Source organism: Lutra lutra, chromosome 6 (assembly GCF_902655055.1).
Source record: "Lutra lutra chromosome 6, mLutLut1.2, whole genome shotgun sequence".
Classification (NCBI taxonomy): Eukaryota; Metazoa; Chordata; class Mammalia; order Carnivora; family Mustelidae; genus Lutra; species Lutra lutra.
The window spans coordinates 56172486-56193615 of NC_062283.1; the positions used below are offsets into that span (position 1 = coordinate 56172486).

General features: G+C 34.7%; 1 protein-coding gene across 1 annotated transcript; it reads left to right on the top strand.

Annotated features, from left to right (window-relative positions):
- Positions 1-384: 384 nt before the first annotated feature.
- On the top strand, positions 385-20010 carry CRISP1 (cysteine rich secretory protein 1). Its single transcript, XM_047731991.1, has 7 exons — positions 385-534; positions 1543-1680; positions 5596-5686; positions 6794-6942; positions 10111-10208; positions 12323-12411; positions 19809-20010. The coding sequence occupies exons 1-7, from the start codon at positions 385-387 to the stop codon at positions 19934-19936; spliced, it is 843 nt and encodes a 280-aa protein (XP_047587947.1). The 3' UTR covers positions 19937-20010.
- Positions 20011-21130: the final 1120 nt, after the last annotated feature.

Sequence of the window (21130 nt, forward strand, 5' to 3'; positions counted from 1 at the left end):
TGTTTCAAAACGCCCAATTTCAGTGCCCTTTCAGTGCAATTTCAGTGCCCTGAAATTGGGCCTTCTGAAACAAATTCAATCAGCTGAATCAGGATGGTTCAATCAGTTAAACATGTGTGTTAGGCTCAGGTCATGATCTCAGAGTCCTGGGATCAAGCCCCGCCTGGGGCTCCCTATTCAGCAGAGTCTACTTCTTACTCTTTCTCTGCCCCTCCCTGCTCCAGCTCATGCTCTCTCTCTCTCTCTCAAAATAAATAAATAAATAAATAAATAAATAAATAAATAAAATCTTAAAACACACACACACACACACACATACACCAAAAAACCAGAAGGCCCAATGTCAATGAATGAGAGGAAGCGATACAAAAACGTTATAGGAGAATGAATGTTCAGAAACGAGATGGTAGAGCATTATGTCATGAGTCTCACTGGAGCAGAGTTCGGAGGAACAAGGAAAATTTAATTTGGATATGGGAAAGAGATTCTGGTCATTCCCTACCTCTCCTTGAGTATAAACAAGGACTACCTGAAGTATGGAGGAAAATAGCACCATAGGACTGTGTTTCTGAGGAAATTGATATCCATAGGAAATAGTCTCTAGAAGGGTCTTCTGGATTCCATATTTATGCCTTTTTCCCATTCCTATTTTATGTGTATATAAAATAAATGAAATAACTACAAATTTGAGCAAGGTATGGTGTTGGATCCTATTTGTTCAAAAATTGCTAATGTTCCTATGGTACTTGAGGAATAAACAGATACTACTCAAATTATACTATGTATGTTTTGCCACTTTTTAAACAAAAGGAATGAAGTGTATGTGATATATAGTACACACACAAAAGAAGCTGCTCTTGATAGAATTAAAACCTAAAACATTAAAGCCATTTAGTTTTCTTCTTAGTTGCAAGATAAAGGGTAAACAAATTAAAAGAATAGTCATTAATTCTGGATTATAGCTGATTTTAATTCTATTTTATACTTACATATATGCATGTAAATGCTAATGTTTTTTCATAAGCATAAGAGAAAAAGGTAGAATCTGAGTTGAAGACACTGGAGGCTTTGTATTCAATAATTAATATCTTAGATTAGACACATCCTTTAGACAGTATTCGAGTGCAAGTGGTTTATTTAAGAACCAAAGAGAACACTTGCAGGAAATGGGTTGGGATAGGAGCCAAGGAAGGGAAGTCAGTGTAATGTCAAGATATCTTCCACTGTGGCTTATATGGCCCTAAAAAGTACTTTTACGTGGCTCAAAGTACCAATCATAAATTTGAAAAACCCCAATCATAGTATATCCAGTGTTTTATGCTATACACTTGTATAATGTCAAATGACATTCAGAAACCCGAAAGACTAGAACTGGAGAAATGGAAAATAATCTATTGACCAATTATTAATTTTAAAATCCTATAGATCATTGTCTAGTAAATATAAACTATAAATTCATATTGCTGTAGGTCTGCTAAGAATATAAGTGGTGAATTACACATAAAAGAAATAAGACTAATTAAATTAATTTTCTGATCACAGGCAAAACCAACTCCAGTTCCATATGTTCCATATAATATTCTCCTCACTGAACTGGCAACTGTCCAAGAAGAAATCGTTACTGTACATAACACCCTCAGGAGAGGAGTAGTTCCGTCAGCCAGCAACATGCTGAAGATGGTGAGATTAATTAAACAGCAACAATGATGTCAATAATAGTAATAGTGTTTACTGAGTTTTTATTAAGTTCTCTTCACTTTCAGTATACTAAAACTTTGGTCTTCCCAAACAAATCTATGACTTAACAGCAGAAAAAATGGAGACACAGAGGCCCCTGGGTGGCTCAGTCAGTTAAGCATCTGCATTTGGCTCAGGTCATGATCCCAGTGTCCCAGGGTAGAGCCCCACATCCTGCTCCCTGCTCGGCAGGGTCTGCTTCTCCCTCTCCCTCTGTGTGCATGTAACCTCTCTCTCTCTCTCTCAAATAAATAAATCTTAAAATTAAAAAAAAGAAAGAAAGAAAGAAATGGAGGCACAGAGATGGTAAGTAACTTTCCCAAAATAACATAGTTTTTAAATGGCAGAGCAACAATTCCAACTCAGACAGTCTAATTTCAATCCTAATGTACCCTAGGACAGTGCTTCTTAATCTTGAAAGAACTGCCAAAGAACTTTTTTAAACACAGATTCCTGGGCCCCACTGTCTGAGATCCTGATCTGGAAAGTCTCCGGTGGAGACCCCTGCAAGCTCCCAGCTGAAGCTGATGCTACCGGCCAGTACTGTCAGCACAGCAAGCTCTAAGTTATAGAGGCAATTCATAACTGTCTTCATTGGGCAGCAGCCCAGAGGCTAGACTCTCATCTGAGAATCAAGATGTCCAGATTTGAAGTCAGGAGGTCCTGCCAGATAAACCAATATTGACAAACCTATTTCCCAGTTCCCTGGCACCCCATAAAAAGAAAATTGTCTTTCCACTATAAACCTGGTGTGTGAGCGGAGTAGGTGCTACAGAACTAAACAAAGTTAGGGCAGTCTCAGAAGTACCAGGTGATTAGCTGCATACATATTATCTCCCAGAAGTATCACTCAGGTTTCTCTGCAACCTTATCCTGGTCCCTTTAACCTTGCTTGGACGCGTCTAGTGTACAAGAATTAGAAATTTCTATTTCTAATGAGCACTTGCTCTGGAGAGCGATTCTAAGAGACCGTCTCCTCATGCAAATGATGAAAGTAGGAAGCAAGTGAAGAAAAACATTATTTTCAAATTTATCTCTTTGTCACCTTAAAATAGAAAGTGTTATTTAAACAAACAATAAAAATTCAGTACCTATCACAGGCTTTCTTGCATTGTGAGTGCTGTGCCTGACATGTATATTGTGCTTACTGTTGACAGGCACTCTTTTAGAACTTTGTTACTTTAACTCATTTAAATCAATAGTTCTGTGATCCGGATAATACTGTCATCTCCATTTTATTGATAATGAGTCTGAACCTCAGAGAAATAAACTAGCATCCAAAGTAATAAGCACTGAATTAAGTACAGATTCAAATGCAAATGGCACAGCTCCAGGCACCGGCTCTTAACTATATACCTCCCTGAGTACAAACAGGGTCCAAACTCACTGGACTCCAATAGGGTCCAAACTCTTTGGCTTCCAGAAGAGCAAACACATGTAGCTAGGAGGTTCTAAAGAAATTTTAGAATAAATGGAAAGTATAGACTCTGATTTCAGAGATTATATTATTGTGGATTAAAGGCAACTACAAAGGAACTTTTAGAAGCTAATGTAAGAATGAATACACTCAGGTGCTAAAGTGTAAAGGCAGGAGAGATCAACAAGACTATAAATTAGGTGACCAGTAAGACTGAATCATATTTTAAAAGGAATATGAGAGTTGAGCTGTTCCATAAACATTGCATTGGATGTGGCTAGAAAGGAACTGATAGAGTTACAGCAGGGCTGAAGAGGCAATCACAACTGCCAGGCAGAGATTTTCTAAAAGTTTCCATACATAGGATTAGAAACCAATTAAATGGAACCACGTATTAAAGCCAGATTTCATAGCTTTGGTACAATAACCCTGACTACTCATTTGTGATTTTAATACTGGGTCTATCTCAGAAAGAAAGGAGCATCTTACCAGTATTAATCAGAGGTAATATCCTAGACAACTTCCTTAAAGAGGTCTGAACCACAGACTGTATGTAATGAATACTGCAGGTAGTTTATGCGACAAGATAAGCATATTCAGATGGAGATTAGCATGCAGAATGTTTATTGGAGAACAATCACCAGATTGACACCTACCCATGGAGGTAGAGAGAAAAGCAGCAGTGGACATATGGAAAAGTTGGATTGTGATATAGTCACAACAGAGGGCTCAGATAATTCTTCAGGAAGCTTAGTACAACCAAGACAACACTTCTGAGTAGGAGGGAAGTGGCTTGGAATTTACAGTTCCCATATCCATCAGTTGTTGGGTATGGACTACCCCAGGGAAGGGGTTATGCTCCTGGGTGCAGGACAATTTTTACAAAGGACAGACAGTAGAACTTTCAGTGGACAGGACTCCTAGCTTAAGAGGAAATTAGTGCTTCAGAAAGTGACCTGGTAGTACATCATGGCATATACAACAAGCAATGAGTTGTAAGTTACCCAGATAACTTATAGTCCTAATCACTTGGTAACCTGGTCATAATAGGCAAATATATATATATATATATATATATATATATATATATATATATATTTTTTTTTTTTTTTTTTTTTTTTTTTTTTTTAACTAAGGCATGCAATGATGATATTCCCACCAGGAGATCCTGTGTCCTAACAGGATGTGTTGTATCATCTCCACTTCCTTGGGTAGATATATCCACTACTAAAATATAACTTTTCTCACATGAAGCAATCAAACCTTACAAAACAGCTGATGACTTACTTAATTCACCTCAAGATTTAATGAATTCCTTCAAGGAATTTATTCCTTGGGTATTATTCAAGGGTAATTCTGTAAAACTAACCCAGATGGCAGCATACACATATAACAGTTAAACATCTTTGCTACCAGGAAAAATGGTGAAAATCTAAGTCAGATGTCATCCAAAACTTATTCTAAAGAGTAAGTGAATGATTTATGTCAAAGCTTGTAGTAAAAAATGAAGTCTACAACTTTTGTTGGTGATGTGTTGCATGTAGATGTAAGGATTAAAGAGTGTCAGGAAGAACATTCACCAAAGTCCCATGATTAACGATATAGACTTTCTGCCTCCTTTCAACTTACCTGGAGATATGCCTGACAAAATGCTTCAATTCAACACAATTGACACAGATTAAGAGTTAAGAGCACACATTCTGAAGACAGAATAATGTGGATTCTAATTCTTTTTTGGCTACTTAGTGGTTGTGTTACCCTAAGAAATTATGCAACATCTCTGTTTCGCCATTTACAAATGGGGATAACAATAGTACTTCCCTTATAGAGTTGCTCTGGGTCAAAATTTGAAAATATTGGTACAGAATTGGTAACAGATCCTGACATGTGGTTTTAGCTACTATTTTTATTATTATTTATAATTTTAGATGGAGACGTGTGACACTGTACATAACCGTTGTTTATTTGTAGAGCACATAGTATAAGATTTGTCATACTACAATTGTGTTGCATAAATTACTATATTAAGACTTTAGAACAAACTATTAGGCATGAATGATGGGTCACATTTTACAGATGAAGAACCTACTCAAAAAGATTAAATAATGTGTCAGAGATAAAACTGCTAATAAATAATGGAATGGATTTCTAACCCTGATCTGTTTTATTGAAAGCATTTACTTGAACTCTTTCACACTTCTGAGAGAGAAGCTATATCTGAATATTATTACCAAATTTTGATTTTATAAATTCAAGGGCTAACATGGTGAGTCAAAGTTTTGTCTCCCTCTTCCAACCAGAATATTTAATATTATTATTTAAATTGTTAGATTATAAAATTGAGGATATTGCTAGCCTTGATTTTTAGAAACAATAAACTAGGATATTATCATGGAAATGCCAATAAGACCAAGTTCTTATATTTTACTCTTCCTCTGTAGGATTGGAGTGAAGAAGCTGCACAAAATGCCAGAATGTTGTCACAGCAGTGTGAATTACGAGAAAGCAACTCAATTAAGAGGCGAATTACAAGTAGGTATATACATCTACATGACTCACCTCCATACTCAAAAATCCTTAGGGAACATTAAGTAACCTGGCAAAGGTAAGTTAAGTCATTCAGTCTATGATATGGCCCCATAAATAACAGTGGATTGTGGCCCACTGCACTGTTTTCTTATTATTAATTTTTAAATTTGGATATTCAAATTTCAGATTCTTATCATCAGAAACAAGAATCAAAGCTCTCCATATTACAGAATAGTTGAGCAATACAATGATAACTAGATGGACAGCTAGATAGCTAGAAGCTTTCCATTCTGTGTAGTTATTTCAGCTACACACTATATCACCCTAGGGATACTTTTGCCTTTGAAACACTAATAGAGTTGAGAGGTGAGTTCTATTCAATTCTACTGAGCTGTACATGAGAACAAATTTAGGTGCTCATAGAAGAGTCCATCTCAATGGCATATATATCAGGTGGATCACTGCTGGTTTCCAGAAAAGCTATTAGTACTTCCTCCACAAGTAGACATTATTAACACTTATAAGATACTTGTTTATTACAAAATATTTTTAAAATACTAATGAAACTTCTATACTTACAAATTATTGGCCATTTTTGCCCAATGTTGATGCATGAATTAGCAGTAGGAATCTTTCCTGCCCCAGAGAAAGGTAGATCACTCCTGAATACCATTTGTGATCAAGAACCCGCATCACAAGTGGATGGCTAAATGAGCAAATGTTTATTCCAAGGCCCTTGCATAATGAATACCTCTCTGTGGCTGTTTTCAAGTCATGGTTCCTGTTACAACCCATGAGCTACTTGGACTGGTTTCACCCTTCTCAACAGCTCAGAATTGGCAGAGTCTGAAATGTTGACCTGAATTCTAGGCTTGCACATCACCTCCTACTGTCAACTTCTCACCAAACCAAAGTACCACAAGTTGCCAGCAGAGATTTCCAGCAGAGATACAACTGAGTTTTTTTTTGTTTTGTTTTGTTTTGTTTTGTTTTATAAGACATTGCTTGGATGACTGGTAAAATATTTGTAAAATGAAAATGAGGAAAATATCCTTGTAATATATTTCCAAGTTTCTTCAAGTATGACACAGACTTTTTTCTCCCTTTCAGATACTTTTTGTGGAGAAAATATGCATTTGACAACTTATCCTATCTCGTGGTCAAATGTAATTAAAATCTGGTACAATGAATCTAAATATTTCAAGTATGGGGAACAGATATCAACAGATGATGACTTAACAACGGAGCATTACACTCAGGTAAGCTGCATATTTGCAAAGATGCACATTGTTTAAATGTCTAGAAGCATGTGTGGAAAACAGGTGACTGAGAAAAATCATTCTACCCACTTTTCACAAACTTGCACCTGACCCACTGAGTTCCTGTTATAATTTGAAACATAAGGAAATGTGATTCCCCCAATAGATGGCTTAGAGAAGCTGCTTAACTGTTTAGTCTCTTTTTTTTATATATATTTGGACTTTTGGGAATTAACAAAATCATAAAACATCAGTGTCACTTATAAATTATATTTCTAATATGTCTAAAGGATGAAAATAATAGATATTTTATATTATATTATATTATATATATTATATATATATATTATATTATATTTATATTATATTTATATTATATTTATATATATATTATATTTATATATATTATATATATATTATATATATATATATTATATTATATTATAATACAGAGAATCCTCTTCCTCTGGTTTATTTTTATTGTGATAAAATTATATGTATATATCTGTAAAATATACACATATATTATTTTTATTTATCATATATAATTATTTGCATATATACATGTATAACACATAACAATCATTTGTATATGCATATATGAATATATTTTATAAAATTTGCCATTTTAATCATTTTAAAATTATGTAGCATTAGTGTTCAGTAGCTTTAACTACGTTCAAATTGTTATGAAGCAATCACGACTATAGATTTTCAGAACTTTTCACCTTCCCAAACTCTGTACACATTAAACAATGACTTCCCCCTTCCCCATCTCCCCAGCCTCTGTCAAGCACCATTCTACTTTCTGTATCTATCAATTTGATTACTCTAGGTACCACATATAACTGGAATCATTCAATTTTTGTCCCTTTGTGTCTACCTTATTTCACTTAGCATTATATCCTCATTTGATGTTCATTCATGTTGTAGCACATGTCATAATTTTACTCTTTTTTAAGGCTGAATAATATTCATTGTATGTATATACCACCTGTTGTTTATCCATTCATTCACTGATGGGTGTTATATTGTTTCCACTTTTGGCTATGGGTAATAATGTTGCCATGAACATTGGTGTGTACATATCTGTTCATATCCTGCTTTCAGTTCTTTTGAGTATATACCCAGAAATGGAATTTCTGGATCATATGGTAATCATATGCTGAATTATTTGAGGACCTGGTATACTGTTTTCCAGAACAGATGCATTATTTGACACGTTCCCAGTAGCAATGACACTTCTGATTTCTCCACATCCGTGCTGTTTTGGTCTGCTTGGACTCCCATAACAAAGAACCACAAGCTGGATGGACTAAACAACAAAAATTTATTTTCTACAGTTTTGGAGGCTGGAAGTCTATGAACTTTTGCAGCATAGTTTGTTTCTGTGAGAGTTCTCTTTCTGCCTTCTTTTCATTATGTCCGTGTATGGACTTTACTTTCCTTTTGTCTGTGCATGCTTGCAGAGAGAGAGAGAGAGAAAGAGTGAAAGCATGAATGCCAGCACTTTCTTATAAGGACACGAACCCTATCAGATCATGGTCCCAAGCTTAGAACTTCATTTAACCTAAATTACTTCTGTAGAAGTTCTTTCTCCAGTTAGAGTTGCTGGGTTATATCAGGTTATTTGGGGTTTTGTTGCTGAGTTGTAAGAGTTCTTTATATATTCTAGATATCTATCCTTTAGCAGGTATATGATTTGCAAACATCAATTCCTATTACATAGAATGCCTATTCATTCTGATGATAGTATCCTATGATGCACAAATGTTTTAAATTTTGATAAAGTCCAATTTATCTATGTTTTTTTTTCCTTTTCTATCTGTGTTTTTGGTGTCTTATCCAAGAAATCACTGCCAAATTCAATATTGTGAAGTTTTTTCCTTACGTTTCCTTCTAAGAATTGTTTTTATGGTTTCAGCCCTTACACTTATATATTTAATTCATTTTGACTTATTTTTTATAATATGGTAAAAGGTAGGGCCCAGCTTCATTTATTTGCATGTCGATATCTAGTTTTTCCAACTTTGTTTGGGATAAGGCAGTCCTATCCCTGTTGACTCATCTTGGCACCCTTTTGAAAATCATTTGTCCATATATGAAGACCATGTGAAGATTTATTTCTGGACTCTATTTTAGTTCTAAGGTTTATATGTCTATTGTTATGCCACTACCAGTGTTTTAATTATTATAGCTTTGTGGTAAGGTTTGATATTAGAAAGCGTAAGACTTCCAAATTTGGTCTGCTTTTTCAGGACTGCCCATTTAAAAATCATAGACTTAATCATTTATGGATAACAATGCAGATATTCTAAATAAAAGGCTTTATTATTTATTATTTATTTACTTATTATTTATATATTATTTATAACTTATTTTAAAATTGATACCCTTGGACAAAAAGGATATGTTCTAGGAATCTAAGAATGTTATAATATTAGACTCTTTATTCATATAATTTGCCTTATCAAACAGAGGATGAAAATAAAATGATCACCCAGAGAACTAAAAATCTGCCAAATTTGTGACATCAATTCTGACTTTCTATTTCTTTCAGATAAATGTAGACTAAACTTACTATATACATCTAAGACCATTAGTTCCATCACACTCAGATGGTAACCTAATATTACCTCTTCCAAACACTTAAAAAATTTATTATCCAATTCCCACAATACACCTGTGATATAGAAGATAATACTAATATTTTATACAATTTTACAAATAGAAAAATAAAATGTCAAAACATAAACTGGTAAATGCCATACAACCAGGAAGTGGTAGAAATAGAATTTGACACTGAGATATTTTGCCTTAAAGGCCAATTCTACTCTATACCATACTTCTTCGCTGATGATTAAATAAAATCCCTCCTATTATTTGATTTGTATATAATCACCAACCAGACTCCATCATGTTACCTGATTTTCCATATACAGTTGATAATAGAATGAGGCAGGATTAAGGATGGCCAATAAGTGTGCATATGTATGTGTGTTATCCAGACATATGCAAATCTTTCTGTTTCTATGACTTCCTAATAAGCCATGCTCAAAGCATCCTAAAAGCAAATGTGTTTATTTTCAGCCATGGATAACAATATTCATATTGTAATCCTGAAGCCGAAGTCAAATTATTAATAAAATAATCTCTTTATCATTACAGATTGTTTGGGCCACTTCTTACCTCATTGGCTGTGGAATATCATCATGCCCCAAAAGACTGGCAACTCAGTTTCTCTATGTTTGTCACTATTGTCATGAGTATGTATTATACAGCTTGGTGTCACACAGCCTTTAGAAATATATCCCTCTTACATAATCCAGTTTATTAAAGAGTATATAAGAAAACTCAAATAAATATTTCATTTCATTTAAGTGGAACCTTAGGGATAAAATGTCATTCAGCCAATACCTAAAAACATTACACACACACACACACAATTTTATTTATATCATATTTTTAAAATAAATTTTTTATTTATATTTCATTAATAGAATGCCAAATTCAAAGCTATTACCTGTGTTATTGATTAGCATAAGCAAAAAAACAAGGGTTTCTACTTCAACAATTCTAAAGTATATTTAGAATGCAAGGGCAGAAATATCGTGGAGTATCAAGAATAAACAAATGGAAAATTGAAGTGTTCCTTTATTTAGCTTTTTGGTCTATTGATACATGCCTTTTCTTTAAAAATTAAATTTACGTGTTATCAAGGTGTGAGTCACCACTCCTAGCCTAGAAGAGATAATCTGATTGCCTAGGTGAGGGGAAGGTGGACTCCTTTGCTCTCTCAACTGTGGTTGCTCTATAAGCATGACCAATTTCAGACAAAGATGATTGTAGAAGATCACAGGAGCACACTGTGTGGCTCCAGTGGTAATCATAATAAATTAGAGATTGTTCAGAGCTTGATATATAGTCCTCTAATAGTTCACTACAAATGCCTGTTTAAATATATTCTGCTAAGGAAAGTTAATGAGTGGTCTGCATTCGTCTCTTTCAGCTATCTATACCTATATAGTTGAATACGCAAATTTTCCATCATACTATGAGCTCTAAGCATAATGTTTAACTGCAATTCTCCCATGTGTGTTGCAAAATAAAAAATGTTCAATATGAATCAGTAAAAATTATTTATCTGTTAATATGTTACCATATTTGTACTTTTAATGAGGTCTCCAGTGTCAGTGTAGATTCAATAGATATATTTATATAAGAGTTCTATATGAGTTATTTTCTGGTCTTCTCGTGTCTTGATTTTAATAGTTAATATTTTTTATGATTTTTATCTATATAATTAGTACCAAAGACAGTAAGATATCTTTACATCTACAACATATAAACTATACTAAATCTTTCAGGGGCTGGTGGTGGTTTCTGGTGAACTGACGATTATAGAAAAGTAAAACACATGGAACTGTGATAGAGAATATTCTGCAGCAAAGTTTAGACCAAGAGTCTGACAAAATCTCTTACTTAATTAAGGATTAAGTTCCTTTTATAAAGTGAAATTTGGGAGCACCTGGCTGGCTTAGTTGGTTGAGCATGCAAGTCTTGATCTCTAGTTCATGAGTTCAAGCCCCACATTGGGAATAAAACTTACTTTAAAAAAAAAAAAGGCAAAAAATAAAATAAAATTTTAACAATTCAGATATCAAAGGGAACAATATCAACTAGAATGCTATTGTAACCAGAACATTTACTTTATTTTTCAAGCACATTATGTAAGATTCAGTTATAATCCATCTTTTTTTCTTAGATATCTGTAGGTAAAACTGTCTTATCTGAATTTCCTATTAGCTTAGACCTAAAAATTCTCATCCACTCTCTCTCCCCCAAATCTACCACTTTATATTTAGCCATATTGACAGATTTTCATATTTTATAATGCTCTATATGTTTCTACACAAGAGAAACATGTATCAAGTTTCTCATGATCTTGTGCAAGATTAAATTAGAACATTTCCAACTTGACTCACTTAAAATGTTCTCAACATGTCCTTTTACATGACTGCCTACCAAGTCCTTATGGATATAAATAAATAAAAGTGACCAATTATAAATGGCTCTAAAGCTCTTCTGCTTAAGATTAGACTGTTCATAGATTCCATTCCTGTTAGAACTTAACTATCTGAATAGGGTAAATTCTAAAGTTCTTAGGAGCCCACAGTTGCCCGTTACACATTCAGAAAGATAAATTGTCATCATTGCAAGTCTAGAAATCTTAAACCTATCTTAAAGATTATCAGCATTATCTAGAAGTGGTTTTCAAAAATTGTTTTCAAAGTTGATTATAAATAGTGAGTAACATTTTATATGCATTGTCCAAGAATCAATATTATTACATCACGTTTTCCTTTATCCTTTTTTTAAGGGGAAATGATCCTGCCAAAATGAATAATCCTTATAACGCAGGAAGTCCATGTGGAGACTGTCCAAATGACTGTGAAAATAAACTTTGCAGTAAGTTTTACATTCAATTTGCTTAATGTAGACCCAGGAGCCATGTGTCCTCCAAGTTAAGGATTGACAATATTGCACTTTTCTATAACTTTTTTCTGAATCATCACACAAGGAAAAATCAACATTATTTCTTATTTCTCCTCCCTCAGTGACCAAGAAGATGATTGATTAAATCTAGGGGAATGGATATTAGAAAGGCTAAGCCTAAACTCAAGCCCCTGCCCTAAAGTTTAATGACCCTAAATAGGAAAACTTGGATAAGATGTTAACATAACTATATATATTTTTCTCTGTTCTATAAAAAAGTTCCTGGGCTCTCTTATTGCTACCTTGATATTAGACATATTGTTCTTACTGCTCCATAGCTCCCCTATCTATCTGACCACTTATTCGGGCATGTAATTTCTTATGGAGTCATCCTTATTCTTCCATGTTCCTACTGACATATGAGAAGATATCAGTCGGTGGTCACACTGTCCCCTTACAGCACTTGCTCTATTTCTTAAATAAACCTTACCTACAAAGCGGTACTAACCAAATGGGTTCCTTTTTCTAGAGGTTCCTGAAAACGTAACTCCTAATCCCTGAGCATAATCTTGATAAGATAATTTTCAACAAGTTTATAGAGAAGTAACTAGCCCAGGAAAAGTACCCTTTAACTTCAGACTTGGAAGTCCAGAAGACCTATTTTCCCACACCTAAATAAGTCACTTTGTTAATTCTTAAAATTAGGAAAATAGATACTCTTTTTCAAATTTCCTCTCTCTCTCTCTAGAGAGAGAGAGATACTTTTCTAAGTCTCATTTATTCTTTCTTTTTTTTTTCTTTTTCTCTTACTTTCAACCTCATTTTTTGCATCCCATTTCTGAAAAGAAATGTGGTTGGAGAAAAATAGAGCATCTACTAATTACCTATGCTGGGTGGATGGGGTAGGTTTTTTTTAATCCAAGATATAAGAGGAATGTCTATAATGGTATAAAAATTGTAATAGAAGTAAAATGAGAGTAGGAAAGGGAAAGTATTACTCAAGAAGATTAAATCTATGGCATAAAAGATGCATATCTTAAACTCTGCTCACCTATAAATGCACGAGAAGATGAGAAATATTAGAGAAAGATATCTCAGATTGGGCCACACTGGAATGGAAACAATGCTTAAAATATAAGACCTGGATGTACACAAAAAAGCAGCTAAGTGTAATTCAAATAAATTTTATAAAAATAAAATTCATAGTATAAAACAAGGCAAATTATATATATTAGTATAATTTATATACTATAACAGCAATAAAAGCAGTTCTAAGAAGGAAATTCATAACAACAAATACTTATAATAGCAACAACAACAAAAAAAGCTCAACAAATTAACTTTATTTTCAAAACAAAAAGAACAAACTAAGCTCTGAGTTAGTAGAAGGAGAAAAATAACAAAAATTAGAGTGGAAATAAATAAAATTGAAACTGTGAAAAAAATCAATGAAAGGAAGAGCTCTTTAATTAAAAGATGACTTAGAAAAATCTTTAGCTTTAGCCACACTTACCAGAAGAAGAAGAGGAGGAAGAGGAAGAAGTAGGAGAAGGAGAAGAAGAAGAAGAAGAGGAGGAGGAGGAGGGAGGAGGAGGAGGAGAATAAGGAGGAGAAAAGAAGAGAGAAGAAGAAGAAAAACAAAGAAAAGAAAATAGAAGATGTTTAATAACTACAATTAGAAATTAAAGCAAAGACATTACACCTGATATACACAAACAAAAAGAAAGAGCTTAAGAGTGTGCTATGAACAATTGTATAGCAACAAATTGGATAACTAATTTGAAGAACTGGATAAATAGGAATTTATCCTATTTGTACATACAACGTACAAAACTAAACTTAAAAAAAAAATACAATTTACAAAGACTAAATTATGAAGAAATAAACACACAGCACACCAGAACTGAATCATGAATAAATGGAAAATCTGAACAGACTAAGTACTAGTAAGGAGATTTAATCAATAATCAAAAATCTCCCAACTAAGAAAAGCTCAGGACCAGATGGCTTTACTAGTGAAGTCTACCAAACATTTAAATATTTAGTACCAATAATTCTAAAACTCTTTCAAAAAATAGAAGAGAAGGGAACACTTCCAAACTCATTTTATGAGACCAGCATTACCCTGATACTAATATCAGAAAAAAACACTGCAATTAAAAAAAAGAAAAGAAAAGAAATTACCGGCCAATATATCTGAGGAACATAGATGGAAAAATCTCAGTGAAATTTAGCAAGCCAATTGCAACAAAACAATGAAAAAATCATGCACCACAATGAAGTGGAATTTATGCTAAGATAGCCAGAATGGCTCAACATCCACAAATGAGACAATATGAAGGATAAAAACCATATAATCATCTCAATAGATACAGAAAAGCATTTGAAAAAAATTGACATTCTTTCATGATAAAAACCTGAAGCTGGGTACACAGGTATCACATTACCTCAACGTAATAAAGGCCAGATATGAGAAGCCCACAATAAGCATCATATTCATCAATCAAAATTGAACAGCCTTTCCTCTAAGACCATGAACAAGACAACAATGCCTACCTTTACCATTTTAATTTAACATAGTACTGGGAGTCCTACTCAGAGTAGTAGGACAAGAAAAAGAAATACAAGTAATTAAAATCAGAAAGGAAAAATAAGACAGTCTCTACTTGCAGATGACATGATGGTATATATAAAATACCATAAAGACTCCACCAGAAAACTATTGGAATTAATAACTGAATTTTAAAAATTGTAGGATATAAAATCAATATTAAAAAAATCAGTTATTTTATGTATACTACCAGCAAACTATCAGAAAAAGAAATTTTCCTAAATCTTATTTTTAATTGCATAAAAAAAGAGGAAAAAACCTAAGAATAAATTTCACCAAGACCTATATACTGAAAATTATAAGATATTGCTGAGAAATATTGAAGATACAAATAAATGAAAATATATTCCATGCTTATGGATTGGAAGAATTAATATTTTTTAAAATTTCCATACTATCTAAAGTTATCTACAGTTTCAGTGCAATCACTATCAAAATTCCAAAGGCATTTTTCAAGAACTAGAACAAATAATCCTATCATTTGTATGGAATAACAAAAGATAGCCAAAGCCATCTTGAGAAAGAAGACTAAAGCTCGTGGTATCATACTTCTGGATTTCAAACTATATTACAATGCTATATATAGTAATCAAAACAGTATGGTATTAGCATAAAAACAGACACACAGATCAATGGAACAGAATGGCTAACTGAACATAATAAAATATATATAAAACAATGGAGAGCCCAGAAATAAACCAATACATATAGGGTCAATTAGTTTATAACAAAGAAGCCAAATACATACAAAGGGAAGACAGTCTCTTCAATAAATGGTGCTGGGAAAACTAGACAGACAGCCACATGCAAAAGAATGAAACAGGAATCATATATTACACCACACACAAAAATCAACTCAAATGGATTAAAGACTTGAATACAAAACCTAAAACCATAAAATGAGAAGAAAACATGGGGCAGGGACGCCTGGGTGGCTCAGTGGGTTAAAGCCTCTGCCTTCAGCTCAGGTCATGATTCCAGGGTCCTGGGATCACCTGTCCCCGAGTCATCTCTGCTCAGCAGGGTGCCTGCTTCCCTTCCTTTCTCCCTGCCTGCCTCTCTGCCTACTTGTGATCTCTGTCTGTCAAATAAATAAATAAAATCTTAAAAAAAAAAAAGAAAAGAAAACATGGGGCAAACTGACACTAAAAGAAAAATAACAAAAGCAAAAATAAACAAGTGAGACTGTATCTAACTAAAAAGCTTCACAGCAAGGAAAACCATCAACAAAATGAAAAGACAACCCATTGAATGAGACAAAATATTTGCAAATCTTATGTCTGATAAGATGTTAATCTCCAAAATATATAAAGAACTTAAAAAGTTGAATAAAAATTCCAATTAGAAAATTGGCAAAGAAGCTAAATTTATATTTTTCCAAAGAAGATATCCATATAGCCAACAGGTACATGCAAAGGTGTTTAGTATCACTGATCATCAGAGAATGCAAGGATATACTGCATATATGTTAGAATGTCTATCATCAAAAAGACAAGAAGTAATAAGTAGGGGCAAGGGGGTATTGAGAAGGAAACCCTTATGCAATGCTGATGGGAATATAAATAGGCACCATCACTTATGGAGGATACTCAAAAATGTAAATATATAACAGTCATATGACCCAGCAATTTTTCTTCTGGATAGCTATCTGAGGAAAACAAAAACATTAACTCAAGAAGATATAGTAACTTAGGCATGGTAATGACCTAAGGATCCATTGACAGATTTAGTGGATAAAGAAAGTATTATACACACACACACACACACACACACATATATTTATAATGTATATTGTTCAGCTATAAAACAAATGGAAATCTTATCATTTATGACAACATGGATGGATTTTTTTTTCTTCATTTTATCATTTTTATTATGTTATGTTAATCTCCATACAGTACATCATTAGTTTTTGATGTAGAGTTCCATGATTCATTTTTGCATATAACACCCGGTGCTCCATGCAATATGTGTCCTCCATAATACGCATCACTGGGCTTACCCATCCCCCCACCCCCTCCCCTATAAAACCCTAAAATTGATTCCCAGAGTCCATAGTCACTTATGGTTCCTCTTCCCCTCTGATACCCTTCCCTCTCCTAATGTCCTCCATATTATTCCTTATGTTCCACAAATAAATGAAACCATATATTAATTGTCTTTTTCTATTTGACTTATTTCACTTTGCATAATCTCCAGTTCCAACCATGTTGATGCAAATGTTTGATATTTATCCTTTCGATGGCTGAGTGATATTCCATTGTATATATGGGCCACATCTTCTTTTTTTAAAAAATTTATTTATTTTTTATTTTTTTATGAATGGATTTTTTTTTTTTTTTAATTTTTATTTTTTTTAAGCATAACAGTATTCATTATTTTTGCACCACACCCAGTGCTCCATGCAATCCGTGCCCTCTACAATACCCACCACCTGGTGCCCCCAACCTCCCACCCCCCACCCCTTCAAAATTCTCAGATCGTTTTTCAGAGTCCATAGTCTCTCATGGTTCACCTCCCCTTCCAATTTCCCTCAACTCCCTTCTCCTCTCCATCTCCCCTTGTCCTCCATGCTATTTGTTATGCTCCACAAATAAGTGAAACCATATGATAATTGACTCTCTCTGCTTGACTTATTTCACTCAGCATAATCTCTTCCAGTCCCGTCCATGTTGCTACAAAACTTGTGGATTCATCCTTTCTTTCTTTTTTTTTTTTTTTTTTTTTTTTACAGCTTTATAAACATATATTTTTATCCCCAGGGGTACAGGTCTGCGAATCGCCAGGTTTACACACTTCACAACACTCACCATAGCACATACCCTCCCCGATATCCATAACCCCACCCCCTCTCCCAACCCCCTCCCCCCATCAACCCTCAGTTTGTTTTGTGAGATTAAGAGTCACTTATGGTTTGTCTCCCTCCCAATCCCATCTTGTTTCATTTACTCTTCTCCTACCCCCTCGACTCCCCATGTTGCATCTCCTCTCCCTCATATCAGGGAGATCATATGATAGTTGTCTTTCTCCGATTGACTTATTTCGCTAAGCATGATACCCTCTAGTTCCATCCACGTCGTCGCAAATGGCAAGATTTCATTTCTTTTGATGGCTGCATAGTATTCCATTGTGTATATATACCACATCTTCTTTATCCATTCGTCTGTAGATGGACATCTAGGTTCTTTCCATAGTTTGGCTATTGTAGACATTGCTGCTATAAACATTCGGGTGCACGTGCCCCTTCGGATCACTATGTTTGTATCTTTAGGGTAAATACCCAGCAGTGCAATTGCTGGGTCATAGGGTAGTTCTATTTTCAACATTTTGAGGAACCTCCATGCTGTTTTCCAGAGTGGTTGCACCAGCTTGCATTCCCACCAACAGTGTAGGAGGGTTCCCCTTTCTCCGCATCCTCGCCAGCATCTGTCATTTCCTGACTTGTTAATTTTAGCCATTCTGACTGGTGTGAGGTGATATCTCATGGTGGTTTTGATTTGTATTTCCCTGATGCCGAGTGATATGGAGCACTTTTTCATGTGTCTGTTGGCCATCTGGATGTCTTCTTTGCAGAAATGTCTGTTCATGTCCTCTGCCCATTTCTTGATTGGATTATTTGTTCTTTGGGTGTTGAGTTTGCTAAGTTCTTTATAGATTTTGGACACTAGCCCTTTATCTGATATGTCATTTGCAAATATCTTCTCCCATTCTGTCAGTTGTCTTTTGGTTTTGTTCACTGTTTCCTTTGCTGTGCAAAAGCTTTTGATCTTGATAAAATCCCAAAAGTTCATTTTTGCCTTTGCTTCCCTTGCCTTTGGTGATGTTCCTAGGAAGATGTTGCTGCGGCTGACGTCGAAGAGGTTGCTGCCTGTGTTCTCCTCGAGGATTTTGATGGATTCCTTTCTCACGTTGAGATCCTTCATCCATTTTGAGTCTATTTTCGTGTGTGGTGTAAGGAAATGATCCAATTTCATTTTTCTGCATGTGGCTGTCCAATTTTCCCAACACCATTTATTGAAGAGGCTGTCTTTGTTCCATTGGACATTCTTTCCTGCTTTGTCGAAGATGAGTTGACCATAGAGTTGAGGGTCCATTTCTGGGCTCTCTATTCTGTTCCATTGATCTATGTGTCTGTTTTTGTGCCAGTACCATGCTGTCTTGATGATGACAGCTTTGTAATATAGCTTGAAGTCCGGAATTGTGATGCCACCAACTTTGGCTTTCTTTTTCAATATTCCTTTGGCTATTCGAGGTCTTTTCTGGTTCCATATAAATTTTAGGATTATTTGTTCCATTTATGAATGGATTTTTTTTAAAGATTTTATTTATTTATTTGACACAGAAAGAGATCACAAGTAGGCAGAGAGGCAGGCAGAGAGAAAGGGGGAAGCAGGCTCCCAGCTGAGCAAAGAGCCCCATGTGGGGCTTGATCCCAGGACCCTGGCATCATGACCTGAGCTGAAGGTAGAGGCTTAATCCACTGAGCCACCCAGGCGCCCCTGGATGGATCTTGAAGGCATTATTCTAAGTGAAATAAGTCAGACATAGACAAACACCATATGGTTTCACTTGTAGGTGGAATCTGAAAAAAGCAAACTCCCAGATAGAGGAAACAGATTGGTAATTTTCAGAAGCATTGGGGATGTGGGGGCCGGGTGAGGGTGGATAGTTCCATTGAAGTCTTTAAGAAGATTATCTCGTTTTTCAGTAATGGTGAATTTTGGAGGTAATATAGTATAAATATGCTTTTTCCTTCCAGCTAACCCCTGCCTCTACTATGATGAATATAGTAACTGTAAGACACAAAAACGAAGTTTCGGATGCGGGTCCCAGTCAGTTCAACAATTCTGCAAAGCTAGTTGTCTCTGTGACAAGGAGATAAAATAATCTTGGTTATTTGCAGGTATAATGTGCTGTTGGGGAAATGTCCATTGGATTACATCTTTTACTTTACTTTGCTTCAGTAGCTTCTGCTAAGTTTCATTTGGTTTTAATTACATTAGAGATGCTAAATTTTACTAATCATATATGGGCATCCATAGATTACATCAATTCCACCCACTCCTGTCCTGACAAAATTCAACTGATGGTTTAACTGGCCACCTTGACAATAACCTCTGCTAGAGGAGGGTCCTTCCCCTGCTTCCCCATGTCTCCAACCTTCCTGATGTTGTCTTCCCAAGAAGACAAGAAAACAAAAGGATCTAACCATCTTTGGACCCATTAACATTAACTTCTGTTTTACAACTGCAAAAAGAAGCTTTCAAAATTCCAACTAACCTGCAGTGTAATTTTTCATTCCATAACCTTATTTCTATTTTAAATTGAGCAATAAAAAAATCCACAAAGCAAATGAAGAGTCAAGTATTACTACTTGCAAGGCAAAGTGCTTAATTAGAGGAGGCTTAAATATCTCATTGTTTTATTATTATATCTGTAAACATTTGTAAAGTGGGAGAAAATTGTATTCCTTACATTAACAAAATATGTGCTCAGCACTGATTACATACAAAATGTAATGCATCTATAGAGGACATTGTATGTCTTATTCAAATGAAGACATAAATATTAGTGAGTCTGAATATTAAAGTAACCTGGAGAAGTGTATGACCACACAGAAATTCTAGTACCTGTTGTTTTGTTTTCAGTTTCAGGGCTTCCCCCCCTCACGCCCCATAATTATGTTCTTTCTTTCTAAGAGTTTATATAAACGAAAATTCTCTAGGTTCTCATCATTTGTCATGTCATTTATAAGGAGCAGTGGAGGAGCATCTGATGGTCAGTTGAGCATCAGACTCTTGTTTTCAGCTCAGGTTGTAATCTTGGGGCTGTGGGATTGAACCCAGGTCAGGTTCCTACTTTCAGCAGGGAGTTGGCTTGAGATTCACTGTCCCTCTCCCTCTGCCCCTCCTGCTCATTCTCTCTCTCTCTAAAATAAATAAGCAAATCTTTAAAAAATAAGAAAGAAAAAAGAGAGAGAAAGAAGGAAGGAAGGAAAGAAGGAAGAGAGAAAAGGGGGAAGGGAGGAAAGAAAGGAAGAAATACGCAATAAAAACCAAGTTTTAGTTCAAGGATGAGAAT

Coding starts and splice junctions, on each gene's coding strand:
- CRISP1 (XM_047731991.1), top strand. CDS start 385: ATGAATGTTCAGAAACGAGATGGTAGAGCATTATGTCATGAGTCTCAC. Junction 6,943..10,110: donor CAACGGAGCATTACACTCAG/GTAAGCTGCATA, acceptor TTATCATTACAG/ATTGTTTGGGCCACTTCTTA. Junction 12,412..19,808: donor CTGTGAAAATAAACTTTGCA/GTAAGTTTTACA, acceptor TTTTCCTTCCAG/CTAACCCCTGCCTCTACTAT.